This window comes from Pelecanus crispus, chromosome W, assembly GCF_030463565.1.
Source record: "Pelecanus crispus isolate bPelCri1 chromosome W, bPelCri1.pri, whole genome shotgun sequence".
NCBI classification, from domain to species: domain Eukaryota; kingdom Metazoa; phylum Chordata; class Aves; order Pelecaniformes; family Pelecanidae; genus Pelecanus; species Pelecanus crispus.
Genome location: NC_134675.1, coordinates 5,364,917 through 5,384,856, shown reverse-complemented (window position 1 = coordinate 5,384,856; position 19,940 = coordinate 5,364,917). Strand labels below are relative to the sequence as shown.

Genomic DNA, 19,940 nt, shown 5'->3' with positions numbered 1-19,940 from the left:
ATCCAATTATTTCACAATAACAGTATTCTCACTAGTGACACCACAACAGCAAAAAAAGGCTAAAGTTTGACTTAAATTTTAAATAGCTTTTTAATGGCCACACCTCACTAAAATACTTATGCTGAATATTGCCCATGCCTACCTTTATACATGTTAGAGTCATAATATAAGCAATAGAGAACTTCAAAAAAATACAAAAGGGCATTACTGAATCATTTAAAAAAATACTTATTTGTAATTAAAGTTTTGTCAAAAACTATTGCGATCTTTTATAGCTGCAGATAATGAAAATACTTAAGAATTATTCTGCAATTTTACAGTACTGAAGTGGAAGATTAAAAATAATAATTTAATTCTTTTTTATTTAGATTGTTGGAAGTGTCCATGTTTTCTTAAAGAGTACATTATGGTTAGTGTTAATTCTAAAAGCTTGACAATATCCCTTTGTTAGGTAAGCTACTGCAACAAGTTTTCATGTACAGAATTTGTACTCAAAGGAAGAAAGCAGTAAGAATAAAAAAATTCAATAGTCATTATTGTTATGTATGTAAAAATCTATAGCCATACAGTGAAAAAAATACTATAAAGCTATGTCAACACAAAGGAGTAAAATTCTGTTACTGTATCAATTACTGCACTGCAGCACTTTTTTTTTTTTAAACTTTTTTTTATGTAAAAAAAAAAAAACCTTATCTTGTAAGTGCTGTTGCCAATAATGTGGTTCATGTTGGTAAACCCATGACTGCTACTCAGAGACTGAGCACTGCATAGATTACAGCTGCAGCCTCAGGCTTTCTATTTCATATCTCTGAAAATCATCAGCCCACGTTATACACAGCTAACAGGAATTTGTTTCCCAAAAATGAACTCTGCTACCTTTTTCTTTCACAGCAAGTAAACTGAATGTTTGTGTTAGGCAAAACAAAACTAGATATTACTCTAGGTAGTACATAAGGGGAAAATTCAGCTCTTAACTAGAGAGAATCTTATTCAATTTATTCAGTAATCTATAATTAATTTTATAAGTCTATATTATATATTATAGCCAACAGATCCCATCAAGGAATATGCCCTTTGGCATATTACACAATATGGTCCAAATCCTCTCAACTAAGACAACTTTAGACTTCAGGTTTCTATTGTTTAATTATAATTTCTTTCTGATAATTTTATTCTAATAAATACCAAACAAATTGAAATAAAAAAACCTCTTTGCTATGGGAAAGCCACATGACCAGGAAACAATTTGTTTATGAACAAGGAAACATTTGCATTACCTATTAAAAATAAGATTCTTTAATATAAATAGCATCAGAAATGGCTAACAGACTAGTGACAACTTGATTTTAGACTTCATCTGTATGAAATTCTTGTTTTTACTATTCGGGAGTTTCCTTCTGAAGTATTTTCAACTCTTTCTACTAGTAACATGTGACATGTCATGCAACCCCTCTATTCTCAAAGTATGAAATTCCCACTATAAAAGCTGCTCCTGGCCCTGAGAAATACAGTATTTCATCGTTTGCTACAAAAATGTCCTGCTTCCAGACCTGCAGGGATGACTTCTGCTTTTTCTACTTCTCCCTACTTTAACAATACCTATATCTTAGCACGAGATATGGCTTTTTGTACAGTGAAGAAAACACCATGAACAGCAAAACCAAAAAGGTGAGAAAATATTTCTGTTCAGAAAAATTCCAGTGGTGAAACAGCAAAAACGCATTTCCCATAGGAACAATTACTAACTAGATTCTGAGGAGTTATTAATCAATTCAGTTTAATGTTTTTTCTGTACATGAGAATATTTTGTAATACTGTTACTATTCCTCACAAATCAAATAATGCATTAGAATTCTGCAAGCTAGTTTCAAAAAACAGCTTCCTACCATAAATTAAAATAAAAAAAAAAAGTAAAAGAAAATAAACATAAGAGAAAGATTTACTTATTGAGGAACACTTGTTTTAGATAAACACATTTGAAAACACAGCAGGGTTTAATACTCCCCTAAAAAGTTTAGTTGTTTTAGATTTTTTCTGTTTGCAAATCTGCTGCTTTTGTTAATCTCTGGAAAGGTGAACTGCTCATGAAAGGCTTGTGGCAACGTAGTCAAAACAAATGCTTCTGAAAGCTTTCAATAGCATTTTTTCAATTTACAAAATGTGAAAACATCTTTCAATTAGTAAAAAAAATAGGCTAATATACAAACTTTTTTTAAAAATTCATTTGTGAAGGAATGTAGCGTAATTACCCAGATTCATACCCATTCACTCCTCAGATACTGGTAGCTATCTCCTTTTCACACAAACCTCTCTATATTAACCCAGTGAAATGCATACATGGCCAGTTAGCCCAAGAAGAATAGTCATTCAGCTTTCCCCAAATTTAAACTATCATAAATTACCATTTGGACAGCATTAGAAAGAAATTGAAGCATACAAGGAATAAACTATAGTTTCTTTTTATATCAAAATGTACTCTTGAAAATGTGTTTGGCACAGTGCTAAATCATATAGTTAATACTAAATATTGCAGGATACAATAAAACCCTGGAGTTAACTTGTGTTTACACCCTTTAAGGGATAAAAATAAAAAGATACCAATTATTCAGAAGTCAGCCTATACAAACTGTATAAACAATATTTTATGTCTTGTTTTGAAAACCACTAATATAGTAAATTTTACATAAAAGACTGCAAAATAATATAAATGGATTTAAACAGATCTTTACAATAAGAAATTCAAATGGAAACAGACAAGTAACAAAGAGAAGTAAAAAAATTTATTGCAGTATTCGTTCCACCAGATTTGCTGGGGATCCCTTTTCTTGTATTATTCAGGGTGACCTAACACATCAAAATCTACATTTACAAAAACTCCTCCTGCAGATAGGTCATAAATACTGCATGCTTTTTTTCTTTTTTTTTTTTTTTTTTTTTTTCCCCTTCAACAGAATAAATTATATATCCAGGAGATTCTGCCATTTTACAGCCTGGAAAAACAATGCTTCCTTGGAAACTGGGCTAAGCTAAAGAAAGCCATCCGCTGCTAGGTTAAACTCCAAGAACACTTTATTAAGAACATTAACAGACTAATTGCCAACATTCACTTGTTTATTTTTTTAAACAGAAGGTTTTTTTTTCAAGATATAAACAATTTTTTGTTAAACTATAATACAGTGGGAGTAAAAATGAACTGAGAAGTTTCTGCTGCACAACAGCGAAGGAAGCTCCCACATAAATGTTTACCAAACATTTCCTTCTTTTTTCCTGCGTCCCAGGTTCCATTCTTACTCTTCATTTAACTGATTTTTTTTTTGCCAGAAAGTTGATATTTCAAGTTTTTCTGTTATTTCAATTCCTGTAAATTTGGCTGCATGTACAAATTCATTAGCTGGAAGTTCCATCCTTGGCAGCATACAGCGATCGTAAAGTCTGAACAACTTTATTAGTCAGCTTATTAGCACTCGTTAGAGCAATTTTTTTGTAAATAATGTCTGACTCCTTAATAGTGTCTACCCAAGGCACCAGTTTGCGGCCATCACGGCGCTTAGCCTCAGTCCAGGAGCCACTGTAGGAGCCTGCCATCCACTGAACACTGAAGCCACTGCTGGTTTTCTGTACTACTCTTGCAATTTGTGGTCGGTCTTTGTACTTTGGACAGCAAATAGCGATGACATCCATGACATCAACACTTTCATTCATCTGTGCTGCCAACTCCGTAGAGTCTGAATTTCGTTTTGACCTTCTCAATGACTAAAACATTGGGGGGAAAAAAGACCAAGTGTTACACAAAAGAACTTTAGTGAAATTATTGCTTTTATTGCTTTTAATCCCTTGACGCCGGGAGTTGGGATTTCCCGGCACACATTCCATTGCCGGCAATGAGACGCACCGCGACCGCCAGCGCCAAGGGGTTAACAAATCCTTGTAAAACCACATACTCTTAATTTGTACCCGTGTCTTTATCTCTTATTGATATATAAAATTATATATACACACGAATCATAAAGCTACATAAAAACTTGGCAACAATAAAAAGGATAACACACAGTACATTCCAAAGGAAAATTAATAAATTTTTATACGGGATAAATCTCATTTTCTAGTTTGTTTTTTTTTTTTTTATTGTCTTTTCTGTTAAACTTTCTACAAAAGTTGTATAAACGGTTAAGTAGAGAATCTCTATCTACAAAATGCTTTCTTTCATGTGGATTACATTACTTGGTGTACATTTAATATAATAGACTGACATTTATAAGCACATAAAAATAATTTTACGTAATACGCTGCGAAATACGTTGACTCCTCCTCCGCCTCACCCCTGAAGTGCCTCCTCCTCTATCCTCCCCATCACTTTCATCGTCCTCTGTCTCAGCTGCATTGTTTTTTAGGGCTGCCTCCTCCAAGCAGCGAGGTAATTGCTTTGTTCCGAGCATTTGTGCTAGCTGACACCTCTCCATCTTCTTCCTCTTCATCAGGATCCAAATGTTCCATAAGGAGCTTGAACTATTAAAAAAACCAGATCAGTCCCACATTTTAACTTTACAAATACATATTCATATCACACTACATTAAATAAAAAACAAATGAAAACATAAAGAAACAGGGTAAAACAAATGGCAGATAACTTCAAACTTCAACAGCTTGTGTTTTGTTCTACAAACTTTTAACTTTCATTTTCTACTAGGTACGTAAATCTTTCTTCCCATGTTTCCAACACTGCAAGTTTTCTCTAGTTCTCTACTTAATATTCTCTAGTTCTCTACTTAATGTTTTAAAGAATTGGGGGGGGGGGGGGGGGGGGGGGGAGATAAATAAACTAGATCTAGTCTCTGTTCCTATCTAGTCTCTGTTCCTATGATGGAAACAGTCAGGGAAAAAGTGAACAAGTTATATATACTCTCCACCCGAGAGTACTGAGGGAGCTGGCAGAGGAGCTCACCAAGCCACTTTCCTCATCATCTATCAGCAGTCCTGGTTAACAGGGGAGGTCCCTGATGACTGGAGGCTTGCCAATGTGACGCCCATCTACAAGAAGGGCCAGAAGGAGGATCCGGGGAACTACAGGCCTGTCAGCCTGACCTCGGTGCTGGGAAAGATTATGGAGAGGTTCATATGAAGTGAACTCAACAGGCAAGTGCAGGTCAACCAGGGGATCAGGCCCAGCCAGCATGGGTTCATGAAAGGCAGGTCCTGCTTGACCAACCTGATCTCCTTCTATGACCTGGTGACCCGCCTGGTGGATGATGGAAAGGCTGTGGATGTCATCTACCTGGACTTTAGCAAAGCCTTTGACACAGTCTCCCATAATATTCTCCTTGGGAAGCTGGCAGCTCATGGCTTGGACGGGCGTAGTCTTCGCTGGGTAAAAAACTGGTTGGGTGGCCGAGCCCAGAGAGTAGTGGTGAATGGAGTTAAGTCCAGTTGGCGGCGGTCACGAGCGGTGTTCCCCAGGGCTCAGTTTTGGGGCCAGCCTTGTTTAATATCTTTATCAGCGATCTGGATGAGGGGATTGAGTGCACCCTCAGTAAGTTTGCAGACGACACCAAATTGTGTGGGAGTGTCGATCTGCTGGAGGGTAGGATGGCCCTGCACAGGGACCTGGACAGGCTGGACCGATGGGCCGAGGCCAACTGTATGAGGTTCAACAAGGCCAAGTGCCGGGTCCTGCACTTGGGTCACAACAACCCCAGGCAACGCTACAGGCTTGGGGAAGAGTGGCTGGAAAGCTGCCTGGCTGAAAAGGACCTGGGGGTGTTGGTTGACAGCCGGCTGAACATGAGCCAGCAGTGTGCCCAGGTGGCCAAGAAGGCCAACAGCATCCTGGCTTGTATCAGGAATAGCAGGAGCAGGGAGGTGATTGTCCCCCTGTACTCGGCGCTGGTGAGGCTGCACCTGGAATACTGTGTCCAGTTTTAGGCCCCTCAATACAAGAAAGACATTGAGGTGCTGGAGCGTGTCCAGAGAAGGGCAACAAAGCTGGTGAAGGGTCTGGAGCACAGGCCTTATGAGGAGCGGCTGAGGGAACTGGGGTTGTTTAGTCTGGAGAAGAGGAGGCTGAGGGGAGACCTTATCGCCCTCTACAGCTACCTGAAAGGAGGCTGTAGTGAGGTGGGTGTTGGGCTCTTCTCCCAAGTAGTTAGCAATAGGACGAGAGGAAATGGGCTCAAGCTGCGCCAGGGGAGGTTTAGATTGGATATTAGGAAAAATTTCTTCACGGCAAGGTTAGTCAAGCATTGCAACAGGCTGCCCAGAGAGGTGGTGGAGTCATCATCCCTGGAAGCGTTCAAAAAATGGGTAGATGTGGCACTTTGGGACATGGTTTAGTCTAGTCTACCCTTGATTGGTTTAGTGTGGACTTGATACTATAGGTTAATGGTTGGACTGGATGATCTTAAAGGTCTTTTCCAACCTAAACGATTCTATGATTCTGTATGGTAGAGGTATACAAGATGGATACCAGAAATTAGAAAATACTCTGTAAAGATGAATATCCTTTAGTTGAAATTAATTTTTATTGTGTTTAAATTTATTAGAAGACTTTGAAAGATAATCCTGCTATACATCCTGAAAGGAAATGGTGAGTTATCAGTATATCACATAAGATTACCAGGAACTTAACATTTTGAATTTTTTGTCCAATACATCAGCATCTACTTTCAAGTTTACACTGTGTTACCTAGTTTGAAAGGATTTCAGATTTTCTGCAAAGCAACTTTACTTACATCTAAGTACTGTTTTACTATACTCCTCTTCACTTCTTCAGTGATCTTGGAATTAGCCATATCACTCCGCAGAAAATCCAGAGTTTGTTTTGGATGGAAATGAACTCCTGCCTTCCTGTTTATCGCTTTATCATAAACTTTTGCAGATTCAGATGGAGAATATTTCTGAATTTTACTGTTTAAAGAAAACAAAAGGGAACAGCTTTTAAGGAAAGTCCAAAGCAATTTCAAGGAAAAGCTTTTAAAATCTTCAATATAAGTAGTTATATTTTAATCATTACATATACAATAGACATCCTGGTAAGAAATTAAATCATTGCTTTTTCTAAGCCAAAATTTCATTACATTCAACCTATTACATTTATGTTTTGTCTCTTATACGAATCTAGTGCTTAAACAATTGTTAACAATCAACTTTAAAAAAAAAAAAAACAAAACAAAACACCTTCCAAACTTAATCCTTACAAAGAATTCACTAGATAACAAGATGGCCTATTATCTAAATTATCCTTACCTATCAGAGAATCCACAGAGGTTCTTTAAATGCTGCTTCAGCATCAAAAGTAATAATATGCCTTGGGAGACATTTGCAAATTCAATTAAAGGAGCTGAATTTTCTGGTAAACATTTCATCACAGCATTTATATCATTTTCTTCATCAGAATCTGAATCAGAGTCTACTCGTTTTCGTAACCTCCGAGGCTTAGAAGCTTCCTCCTCGCTTTCGCTCTCACTACCGCTGTTACTGTCACTCTCAGTCTCCTCATCTGATGAAGGCTTTCTTTCCTTTTTTTTGTCTTTCACCATAGACTGCAAGACAGAGAAGGCAACACACATTCCAAAATTAGGGTAAATAGCATCATGTATGTTTCTAAAAAATCTTTCCAAAATCATTATTGGCTTAAATTAGGAAGAATTCCCTGAACAATGTTATTAATTCATAACATGATATTCAAAGATTAAAATTATTTATGGCAAAAAGATGCTGAATTATAACCCAAGGCCCCTTAAAAACTGATCCAAAGTTCACGTTTTTTTGCAAGGTGGTTACAGAAGGAACTGAAGCAATGAGTACTCCACTGACATGTTATTCTTAAAAAGACTGCTCAAGTCTGTTAGCAGAGACAGTAAAATGCAGTAGAAGGCCAAATACAATAAATCAGGAAGAAAATTCCATTTTTGTTTCACCTGAATATAATTTTTGCATGTTACATATATTTCCATATGTACTTTGGTACAGACTAGTCCAAGCTGGTTTTAATCCTTGTCTCTGTTAAAATTATATGACATTAATTACACTGCTGACCAGAGAAACCCCCAAGTCATATATAGTATTACTAATAATCAGTTCTACTACTTGTAGAGCTACAGAATTTCACACTTGCATTATTACTGTACATAGTATGATTTTTCATAATACAGAACTTAAGATGTCCCAAGTAGGTTCTCATCCTCTATGTGCTGGTGCTGCACATTGTTCCCCCATCTAAAGAATGTACTGTCTCTTTCTAGCAGATTAAAAATCGACTTTGGTAGGGTGAGAATTCAAAGCAGTGTACTTTTCCAGGTATCAACTCTGACTTGTACTTACTAGTCAGATTGGAAATTCTAGAAATGGGGTTGTTTCCTGACAGTTTGGACCTTCTACTGTTAAAGTTGTCTAGGAAATGAAGACACTGAAGTCTTTAAGAAACAGAGGCCTTTTTCTTACAGGGTTGTGTATTACCATAACAACAGATACTATACCATTACTGGGGTTCTTATATGCTATCTTAAAAAAAGACATATAATGCACTCTTTTCTTGCAATAAACAATGTATTTAAAGTCTCCCAGGTGACACAAATGCAACTGCCATCAGTTACTTGACAACAAAAGAAACAGCATATTGGATTTTATTATTAAAATTATAAAACCAACCACAATAAACCAATATTTCATGATGATTCTGGGTTCATGTACTTCCCAGATGCATGCAATTAATATTAATTCCAATTAATTCAGCAATATTAGGGAATGATATAGATTTAATATTAAGATCTCAAAATTTGTCATTCTTTTTTAATAACACAAGCAGCAATGTAAGGAAAGTTTTTAACTAGTGTCTACCAGATACAGGCCAGAACAGAAAGGGTTGCTTGTTTTTTAACTACTGGTTACAAAGTAACTTTACTGGTCCATATCATAATAATGGTACTGTATTCACTGAAAAATTGACCAAATTATAGAGAAGCATATGTTGCCACCATAATAAATATACTAAAATATAAATGCACATACCTCTTTAAATGACTGTAGTAGGTTGCTACCAGAAACTGATAGTGTAATGTCTATATGATGCATTATAAACAGTGGCTCTTCCTGTGTTTGATAAGGAAAACAGGCTAGATTGTCTGCTATGTACAAGAGCATATTCACCTCTGTTTTCTGGAAGTTAAAAAAAAAAAGGACATATAAACAGACATACAAATATCTTAGATTTATACAGTTATCCTGTGTTCCTAACAGTCTAGAGCAAAAACATGATCAAAAAATTTTATTCTACATACCCCCGAAACCCACTCTAAACAACATGTATATATGCAAAATTTAGTCATACCTGAAGATAGGTTATTTCTGATCAATTCAAACTGAGCACAGAAAGGTACAGAATGATGCAAAAGTAACAAATGCATTCTACTATATAGGTAAACACCTTATATTACAAAGCAAAACAAAGTACCTTAGGGAAATAAAGTTATCAATAATTATGTCATAAAAATACATTGTAAAAGGAGAATTTAAGCTTGTAATGCTATATTTTATTTTCTTTTTAAGTGAAGGAAATGCGATGCTTACTGCAGTATCATCAAAGAGGTTGAGTAAAGAAATTAGAAATGCTCGTCTGTGTTGACGGTTCCCTCGGATCATGGAGTATAGGTGTGAACACAATGCATTGGATGATTCATCGTGTCTAAAACCTCTTACAGGATCCTTTGGGCAGGTATTGATTGCCTGTTGTACCTGGTAAGACATCTTCATACCAGCCACTGCTTTCATCTGAAATAGAAAAGTATTTATTTTTATTTAAACCATTGCTTTCAAGCAGTAAAACTGAAAGTGGAAAATTAAACAAATGCCTGTCAACAGAAACTGCTAGATCATTTTTTAGCTTATTTCCTTTTAAGTGGATGCTCATCTGAAGGTTAACTTTCAAACATGCACTACTACCTTTTGAGTTGGTAAACAGAATTTGTGGCAGAGATCAAAATGTCTTGTGAACTGCTTTCACCGTAAATTCTGTTAGAAACATACAGCTAATCTGTTTACCCACTGCAGCCAGGTATTCCAATTTAAAAAATTTTCAAGAATGCTGAAATGTTTTCATACATGAACAGAATATCTTACCAAATGCGTATGCTTGATGTCATTTGTAGTGAAACCAACAACTAAGTCCATATTAGCACAGTAGGACTGACAAACAGAAAATGAGGGTTTTTTTGCATATATTCTGTAATTTTCAGCTGATTTTACTTACTTCAAGGCTCCTGCTCTAGTTTCAAAACAAACAATCTCTAGCTAGGCTGCATATCCAACTCTCCTCATACCATCTCTGCTTCTGTTCAGTGTAGTTGTCTCTTCATCTATACATTGTCTTAAATCCCAGCTGCCTATATAGCAAATTTCATCTGCTAGCCTTCACCTACTGGATTAGGTATCTGTTTGGATGCCATGAACAGTGCAATGCTCCAATTTCAGTGAAACAGAATCAGATTTGGGAAGTCCCACAATGTAGTACACTCACTGAACCAAGACTGGGGCCTTCTGAAATAAGGAGAGAGTGCTGCAGCTCAATTTCAGATCTTAAGCAGAATTAATGGCACTATGCCACAACTCCACAAGTCCTCACTTAGCCCTCAGATTTTCCTTTCAGCAAGATCCCTCAGTTCTTAACACCTTCCTATGCTCCTTCTGCTTAGATTACAATTTATAAAGCCTTGATGCCTTAACGTTCTAATACATATATACTAAAGACCTCTACTTTTACAAGGTGTTCTCTTCCCTAGTCGACTGATACAGGAAAATCATTGCTAAACATTATGAAACAGCTGTCCTTACCTCTTATCAAATAAATGCTCTTATGTACTATTCAGTGAGGAAAACACTACTGTGAATTATAAATTAAAGGAAATTTTAGACTGGAAGAGATGCTTCAAATTATTATATCCTTTCTATTTCTAAGAACAGAAATCTCCAAACAGGGGAAAGAGTCGTGATCTTCCTTACAACTGCTTATAGTTATTGTTTATTTGTTACTTTATATTCTTTTTCTGCAGCTGAGGCCTATTCAAGTGTTAAGTCACCAGAGAACATAACAGTATTTTGTAAAATGATAAATTAGAATTACTTACGTGAATGAACCCAGCATATTTTTTGTCTATTTCCACCAACTGCTGGTCAGCTTTGTTTCGCATAGAGGGCTCTGGATCTGTGCCCATAGCAATTAAGTATGGCACACACTTGAAAAACAAATTAAATGATTATTCAGAGTCATTGTACCTCCTCTTTCTCACTCATTGTTCTTCTATTACACTGTTGTTCTTTTTATATTCTGACTACTGCAGAAACTAGAATAGGAAGCTCTGTGCAACTTACTACCTGACTACTTTTTGCAAGCAAATAGTACAAAATACACAAGACACCAGCATTATAAATGACAGAAGTTGTGTGAGGTTTCAGGTAGTATTTCCATTTCTCTCAAACTCTAAAGCCAATTTACACTACAAAAAATGCCATTTTAAAAAAAAAGAAAACACCACTTATGACTGAACATGCACAATGGCTGTGGTATAAAAAAAATAATTACAAAAATATTATGTAAGCAAAGAATAATGGAGATGATTAACTGAAGTTCTGACATTGACTCTGGAATTCCATAGTGTTTGGAGGACATGGGGATTTAAGGTGGAGGCAAGCTGACACAGTTTTCAGGATAAAGAATCAAATAAAGAAAACAGCTTGGCATACACCTGAAATTTCTAAGTATAACAGAAATATGCTCCAATGTGCATTTGTAAGTGCTCTTTAGGCACTGGCTGGGCTTTTACATCTTGATCCAAAGACAAGAAAATACAGCATTTGGAATCTCACTGGCTAAACAACATAAAATAGATTTCAAAATATGCTTTCTGTAAAGGCCCCTTGCTACAATGAGAAATTACTGTAACATATCTGGAAGAGAAAAACTAGAAATGTATCTAGAAAGTGTAGAAACCTCTGAAAACCTGAATAACAAAACCCCCCATCATAAAAGCCTACCATACCTGAACGGGATGGATGAGACCCTGGTTTAACGTCAGTGCAATGACATTTAGAGCAAAGTGGCGTACACTGGACTGGGTATGAAAGAAAGCCTCAAGGACCTGTTTCAGATATAGCTGCATGATGGAACTACTCATCCCTGAGGAAATATCACCCATTTCTTTCAGGTCTTCTTGCTTTGCTACTTTTTTCCCTATAAAAAGGACAAAAGCAATAGCACACTCACCACAGTATAATAATTTACTTTACCATTACTTGATGCATACTGATCTTTAAGATTTACAATACATACACATTTCAGCTGTCTTAGAATGGGTTTACAATCTCATGAAACATAGAACAGTCTGATGGCAAATATACTTCAAAAAACTAGAGACACAACTTTAAAGTCTTGTTCCTCAATAAAGATTTTAATTTTTAAAATTTCTTATTTTGTATCTGCAAATTAACCTTAGAGAAGATTTTGATAAAAAGTATTACTACCATCATTACAGCAATTATGCATTCCTGCTTGCTTTCAGGATTTATAGAACTTGAAAGTAAATAAGCAGCTACACTTCTCAATATACCTATGCACATAATGAATTTTTGAAAATTGTTCTAAGATACTTTGTGTACAATATTATTGATTAGATAACAATCTTAAGTGACTCAGTTCACATATATAGTAGTTGTATGCAAGAAAGTTAGGTTTTGCATGCCTCATTAGCACAGAAGAACTCAACACTTACAGTCTCTGTCTGCCTGCTGCATACGTGTATCCTCCTCCTGCAAGTAGGTCTGGAGGTTTTTTAACACCTGGATTTTTAAGTTTACTGAACAGTTCTTATCTGAAAGAATGCTGTTGTATAGAGTCTTCACTTCCTGTTCGAACATTAAACTTGGGTGTTGTATAAATGCAAATCCTAAGGGTGGAAGAAAAGAGGAAATATTCCACGTTATTATCTAGAAATTGTATTTCTGCTTTTTAAGCCTTTCTTCAAAACAGAGGTATGAAATTTATCTCCTCCCAACAGCATAGCTTTTTCTTGTACAAATAGTATTGCTTTTTCATATGGACACCATTCAAAGCTTATAAGGAGTTCTATTAGCCATGACACTGTCTGACAGATAAAGATTGGGTGCTGACCCAGGGCAGTTGCACTGAGAAGAGTTATACAGGTCTGGAAGCATGTCTAGTGTACTGGTCTGCATCTGAATGACTAGGAGCTCTCCCAAGAACAAGGGAGGAACATTGCTAAAAATTACCCATTATTTTTCTAATATATTTGGAGAAAAACATTCTGCTGAAATTGTGAAGAGTTATTCATATGGAGGCAGAGCAAATGTGGAAAAATTTATAAATATAATGAGTATTTAAAAAATAAAATCTTAAAAGAAAAAACATAGTGGACACAGTAAAATAAAATTTATACCTCTCACTGTCATTATTCATATACCTATTAAGGTCTTCTCTTGAAAACTATCTGAAGCCTTCCAACAAATGTAGTCTTGGTAATATATACACTATAGAACTGCTTTTAGCTGCAGCCTTACCCTTGACAAAGAACTGGTTATTCTTAGTCAGGGAAGTCTTTATTTCATAAAAACTTTGATCTAAATTAGTGACAGTATATATCATTTTAGATCACGTATGTAGATTTAGAAGTGCTGCTGACAAACTCTTACAGAGTATCATAAAAAAAAACCAGTAATGGGAACATAACTTCCCAATTTAAACTATGTTTAACTGCTTGATTCATTTTTAAGACTGTGAGAAAAGCAGACATTAAGTGTATTTTTCACAACCACAGGAAACTAAGATTTTGAATGAACACACAGAAAACATATAAACATAAAAGAAGAATGGGGGGAAAAATGAAAGCAAATAAAATTATGCAAAAGCAATGTATAAAAGTGGCTGTAACAAAGGGAAGACTGAGTCAGGCTCTGCACACAGAAAAGACAGTGTAGGTAAAGGCTAAGTCTAGGGCAAGACCTCAGTGATCTCATTTCAGTCTTAAAACAGGAAGAGGAGAGAAGGCAGGGGAGATGGAGGGGAAAGAGGGGAATGAAAAATGAATGATGCTCCTCTTTGTAGTATGTACTATAATTGTGCACTCTGTACAGGTGTATATTGATGTTTATAACTTGACCACCTCTGAGAAAGTCCAATCCATTTCTTAAGGTTAATATTAAAAATGAAAAGCACGTGCATGTATGTGTAACAATCCATAACTTTTTCTTTCCTTCATTCACTTACTTAAAAGAGTCTAAAACCACCAGTATTCTCAGGGAAATTCTTATTTTTCCATCCCCTGTAAGCGGGGAAGAAATCTTACTTGGCATAAGAATTTGTCATAGGAGATGAAAAAAGGCATCTGCTGTGTTCTTTTAAGGACTGACTCACATCTCAGGGCTGCCCTCACACCACTTCTCTTCATACCTTTGTTTTCACTCTGTTAAGAGTAAGCACTGAACTTGGCCAAGTAAGACATTACCTTTTAGATACTTACAGGTTTAGCTAAATTTACTAACAAAATTTTGTATCCTCAATCTGCCTTGCAAGTACACATCATCTGGAAGAGAAGCATAACCATAACCATTAAGCTTATGGTTAAGCTTCATCCCTCAACAGCAGTGACACATCCCAAAGCAAAGGCTAAAACTGTTGAGTGTCCTTACTGAAAGGACACACTAATAATTACCGATAGGAAAGAACACAGTCTTCATGTGATGCCTTCACTGTATATAAAAGTTGAATTAGCTTGCTAGTCATTTTCACCTTATTGCTGCACACAAATGTTGAATGGATTTGACAATTTGGCTCAATTACCAGCCTGTAAGGTAGAACTTTGCACTGCCTACCACATCTCTGTACATCCAGCAGCTACCCTCAAAATGGAACCAGTACTTAGATGAGATTAATATATCACAGAAAACAGTTGTCTGAGGTTTAATTAAAATAAAGACTGACATGCTTACAGGCAGAGAAAAAAAAAAAATATAGCCACCCCTGTTTTCTCCTCTTCCCCCAAACTGATCATAGTTCAGTCTGTAATTTAGAAACATTTTTGTCGAATGCAACATTCTCAGCATCCATGAGTAAAGCAATCATGGCTATGGTTAGGAAGACAGCCCCTATCCCACGTGCAATATTCTGTAGAGGACAATTAAATGAGAATGGACTGCAGTAAGTGTTGTGCATCTTGATACAATGCCTAGAAAAACCTCCAGCTAGTCCAGAACACCATAGCATTGCTCCTGCAACAGAGGCAACTCTAAAGCCATTAATCCCACTCAGCTGTCTGAAATGGTTTCCTCACAGAATATCAAATCAAGATTCATTCTCAGTCCTTATCCTCAGAGTCCTCCCTAGCCTGAACTGAAGCAGGATATCTAAAAAGCCACATAAACAGCAGCATAAGGAGGCAAATTCTTGTTCACAGTTAAACCATACAATGCAAGCTCACACACATGGGAGACAACTTTCTTTAGACTAAGCCATAACCATGAACTGAACTCTTCCAGAAACCAAGGCCTATCTGCCCAAACAAGATTCTCTCACATGTACAGTTTTTGTCCTTGAGCAGAGAATGAACATGATACAAACCACTCAATGACAGTTCATGTACTACTGCAAGTCAGTAAAATACCATACTAATGCCTTCAGATAAAGAATCTATTTAAAACTGAAATATTGCCAAAATCCCAAAACAAACTGTAATATTTAGACTATGACATCATCTCAATGCCTCGTGAAATCTCACAGAGCATCCCCCAGTTGGTATAAACTGCCGGAGTTCCCTTGACTCCTGCAGAATATCTGCCCCTATACTTAAAATTCTCAAAGTTTTTCCAGCATTTTTTCTAGTTATTCTTTAACCATACCTTGTGGACTGAAAAACAAGATTTGGAGTTACAACATACTTGCATGTGGGAAAAACATAACATCTCCATTACTTTGGAAACCTGATGCTTTTTAAGACTTGGTCACACATAAAAAAAGACATTCACTGTCAAAAGCATCCACTCTGCTGCAGAAGTATGCAACTTCAAAGTATCCCTTTGATTACATTTCTATAGCCAGTTCTCAAATAAAACATGCAGTGAACTTTGATTTTAAAAAAACTCCCCTGACACTACACAAATAAATGAATTCCTGCTGAAATGCATGGATTTTTACTATAGCGGAATAATAAAAACTATTAATATTTCTTACCAAGGCCAATAATGGCTTTTGTCTGTACTTCTTCATCTGAATGTTTTGTAAAATACATCAGCAATTCAAGTACTTTATCCTTAATGTTAACCTGAGGAAATTAAAACAAAAATAATAGCTATTTGAAGATGAAACAGATGTTTTTAATCTCTTATAAAAAGCATAAATATCAAAAAGGAAAAACACAATCTTACTGCATGGCCTTTGCAAAACCATGTATTTACAAACCAAAAAGCTATATTGTATGCATTATGAAAAAATACATAGCTTTGAGGGACTAGGAATACTGTGCTTTCAAATTGAAGCATTCAATATACATAAGACACAGAGAGTAAATACAAGTTATTTTACCTTACTGTTGCCCTTAAAATCTTCCTGATCAAAATCAAAATGCCGACACAATGCTCCAACAGTGAAAAGTGATCTAAGGAGTGCTGGTTTATTGGCAGTAAGTATTGTACTGTTGGGGTCTTCTTGGTGTTGACTTTTTAATTTCGAAAGTGCACCTACAGTAAGATAAAAGTTTTGGTCACAGTATTTAATCATACTGTATCCCTAAGACAAGATCTGTAGCCAAAACTGAAAAGTGACAATTACATGTTGTGATTTTACTTACCATAGTATCTATTAAAACAGGCCCACACAAATTTATAGTTCTGTGTGACCTTGTTCACAACAGCCCCAAGACAGCTCACACAGTGCTGAACAACCTAGGATCAAGAAAGAACAAATGAATTATACATTTAGAAGTTAAAACTGAGATTTTTGTGAAGTTATGTAGGAAAAAGCTATGTAGAACTAAAACTAACAATCTAACAGATGTAATGTCCATCTCCTAGACTGCTCTGTAAACCTGCCCAAACTTATAATTGTTAAAATATAGCAACAACACATACAAACACCAGTAAATGAAGAACACTGATTTTTCATGGCTCAAAAGTTATCTTCATAATGAAGACAGACTTTCTTTAAATCAAAACCATGTATTTCACAATGTGAAATGAAATCAACTGAACAGTAGCAATTAAAAGCTTACCGTCATGCCATATTTGATGATGAGTTTCATGAGGTCTTCCTCAATAGTAGCAAGAAAGGTCTCACTTGGGTGCTCCATTAGTGGCACTACAAGTTCTAAGATTTTTGCAACATTGCAGATCACCATGAAATCATTCTGGGTCTGAAACAACAGTATTTATAGCATTTAACATTTCTGGCTGTGTTACCTATAATCTAAGTATTATTAATATGTATTATGTAATACATATGTATTAATATTACATAATACAAATTAATATAATACAATTACATGCAAATACATATTAATGTAATACAATTACCTAATGGTATACTACAATTATGTATCTTGTAAGATATTTGGTAAAGATTTAAATGAATATTTATATAGTTTACATCTGCTTTTAAATTACATATTATTTTGAAAGCAAGTTCTTGTTTTCTACAGAACTTCTGGGGGGGGGGGGGGGGGGGAATCTGTAGAAGCTGAACTTCAGCTCTCATCAAGGCTGTGACAGACCTGAAAACTTTTGGTCCTGACAATTTTTTGGAGTCCTACAACAAATCTAGGAACTCTTCCTGACACATGCACACTAGAGAACACATAATACCTGGCAACAGGTATCGGCAACAAATGAAGTTGTGCTATGGCTGAACGTGGCTTAAACAAAATAGATAATAATGCGCACCAATATAGAAATTACAATTAAAATTATTACTGGTTTACATTATCGTGATTGTATATGTATTGTGAGGAATCTATGAAAAACATTTGTATATTAAATATACATCCTTCTAGAAATTTACTTTTTTGACAAATCAAGCTCACTAATCACGACAGGATAATTCCCAAATGCTACTATCAAGCTATTTAACATATTCAAGCTGACAGTGGTAATTCTACAATTCATCTCAACCTGTATAAGTACAAAACTTATGTAATGCACTAAAGAGATGTTGCAGCAAGTAAATAATCAGATAACCCTTTCCTATACTGTTTGATCAGAAGCAGCTCTAAAAGTCTGTTGTAGATGTGCCTAGAGAATGCTGAACCTATAAAATGCTAGGCTATACCTACAAGCTAAGCTGATAAGTATTCTCAAACCTGTCCTTCCCTGGGCAGCTGACCTAATGTAATGGATTGCTGCCACCCACCAAGCCAAGCTCTTCCTTGAGCTATGGTTGCATGATCCTGCCCTGCTCCTTCTGCCAGATCAGGGGTTCATCACAACCTTCACTGAGCCAACTGTGCTAATCAAACTGGCAGAAAGCAACACAACGTTTCAGAGGAGGGGGGCCATTTTACTGGAGTGGGGGGTTCAGCATTATAGCTCTCTACCATTTTCGTGAGCTAAACTGTCTTACAGGGTAATACAAAAACACCAGAGCTAGGGAAGGGAGAGGTCAAGTGCTGAAGAGGACAGAGCAGGACATTTTCCTTCCAATATATTTGCTATATGTTAGATCACTCTATCTTATGGAACCATACCTTTAGTCTTAAAATTCATATGTTAAATCTTAACTACTTTTAAGACTGTGACTATAAAACAAAACAATTTTAAGAAATTATTTCATAACAGGTGAAAAACTGGGTTTTAGTCCTCAAAGGAAAGAGTCAGCACAGGTTTCAGTTTCATTTGGCTGTAAAATGTGGAGGTAGAGAGTGAGGAACAGCATCTTAGAAGCTACAGAGATCATCAAAAGGACCTAATATCTTCAGAAGATAAGATGCCCATGAAATAGAAACACAATTTTTATTTCTATTTTCCTACCTTCAATTTCATCAAGCATACAAGACAGCCAATAATTTCCATGCTTAATTATCTGGGAAAAAAAAAAAGACTGATTTTGTAATTTTCTCTACTTACACTACATTTAGTGGTCAGGTATGGCTGCATGGTCATGGCATGTTTGACCATTAGCTGGGGCCGGATTTTGCTGAATAAGAACAAAGTGGTTATGCAAGCAACCAAGCGACCAGAATTCACACCTTTGTTGTCAGAATCTGCAAAAAATTTAGAAAATACACAAAGTAATGGTTGAGCAATGAAAAACATATGGCCAAAACATCATATGAATATCTCTTTCATAACATATCTTTCAAGATCAATACAGAATATTCTTATTAGATTAGAGATGAGAACATAATGTGTTAACATTTGTATGTGATCACAAAATATGTGAAATAAGAAGTAAAGATGCTTCAAAGACATCACTAGTTTTTAAACTACTTACTGTACACAGCAGACTGGCCCAACTAATGATTCCTATTACAACTGTAGAACATATTAATGCAAATAAAGCTTGCCACATTTGTTTTATTTTCAGTGATCTAAAAGTTTGAACAAGTTGTTTTAAAAGTAGTTCTGTTATTGTGGTTAGCTAGAGAAAATCATAGAATCATAGAATCGTTTAGGTTGGAAAAGACCTTTAAGATCATCCAGTCCAACCATTAACCTACACTACCAAGTCCACACTAAACCAATCAAGGGTAGACTAGACTAAACCATGTCCCAAAGTGCCATGTCTACCCGTTGTTTGAACACTTCCAGGGATGGGGACTCCACCACCTCTCTGGGCAGCCTGTTCCAATGCTTGACTACCCTTGCCGTGAAGAAATTTTTCCTAATATCCAACCTAAACCTCCCCTGGCGCAGCTCGAGCCCATTTCCTCTCGTCCTATCGCTAACTACATGGGAGA

General features: G+C 36.0%; 1 protein-coding gene across 1 annotated transcript in view; it reads right to left on the bottom strand.

The window, feature by feature from the left end:
* Window positions 1–3,347: 3,347 nt before the first annotated feature.
* Window positions 3,348–19,940, bottom strand: part of LOC142596550 (nipped-B-like protein) — a 107,462-nt gene continuing 90,869 nt past the window's right edge. Inside the window, 15 exon segments of the mRNA XM_075725737.1 lie at window positions 3,348–3,753; window positions 4,320–4,386; window positions 4,388–4,506; window positions 6,726–6,900; window positions 7,240–7,535; window positions 9,004–9,150; window positions 9,562–9,762; window positions 11,115–11,222; window positions 12,027–12,217; window positions 12,756–12,929; window positions 16,226–16,316; window positions 16,577–16,731; window positions 16,842–16,935; window positions 17,262–17,402; window positions 19,108–19,244. Of these exon segments, the coding sequence (XP_075581852.1) occupies window positions 3,388–3,753; window positions 4,320–4,386; window positions 4,388–4,506; window positions 6,726–6,900; window positions 7,240–7,535; window positions 9,004–9,150; window positions 9,562–9,762; window positions 11,115–11,222; window positions 12,027–12,217; window positions 12,756–12,929; window positions 16,226–16,316; window positions 16,577–16,731; window positions 16,842–16,935; window positions 17,262–17,402; window positions 19,108–19,244 (2,462 nt within the window). The 3' untranslated portion in view covers window positions 3,348–3,387.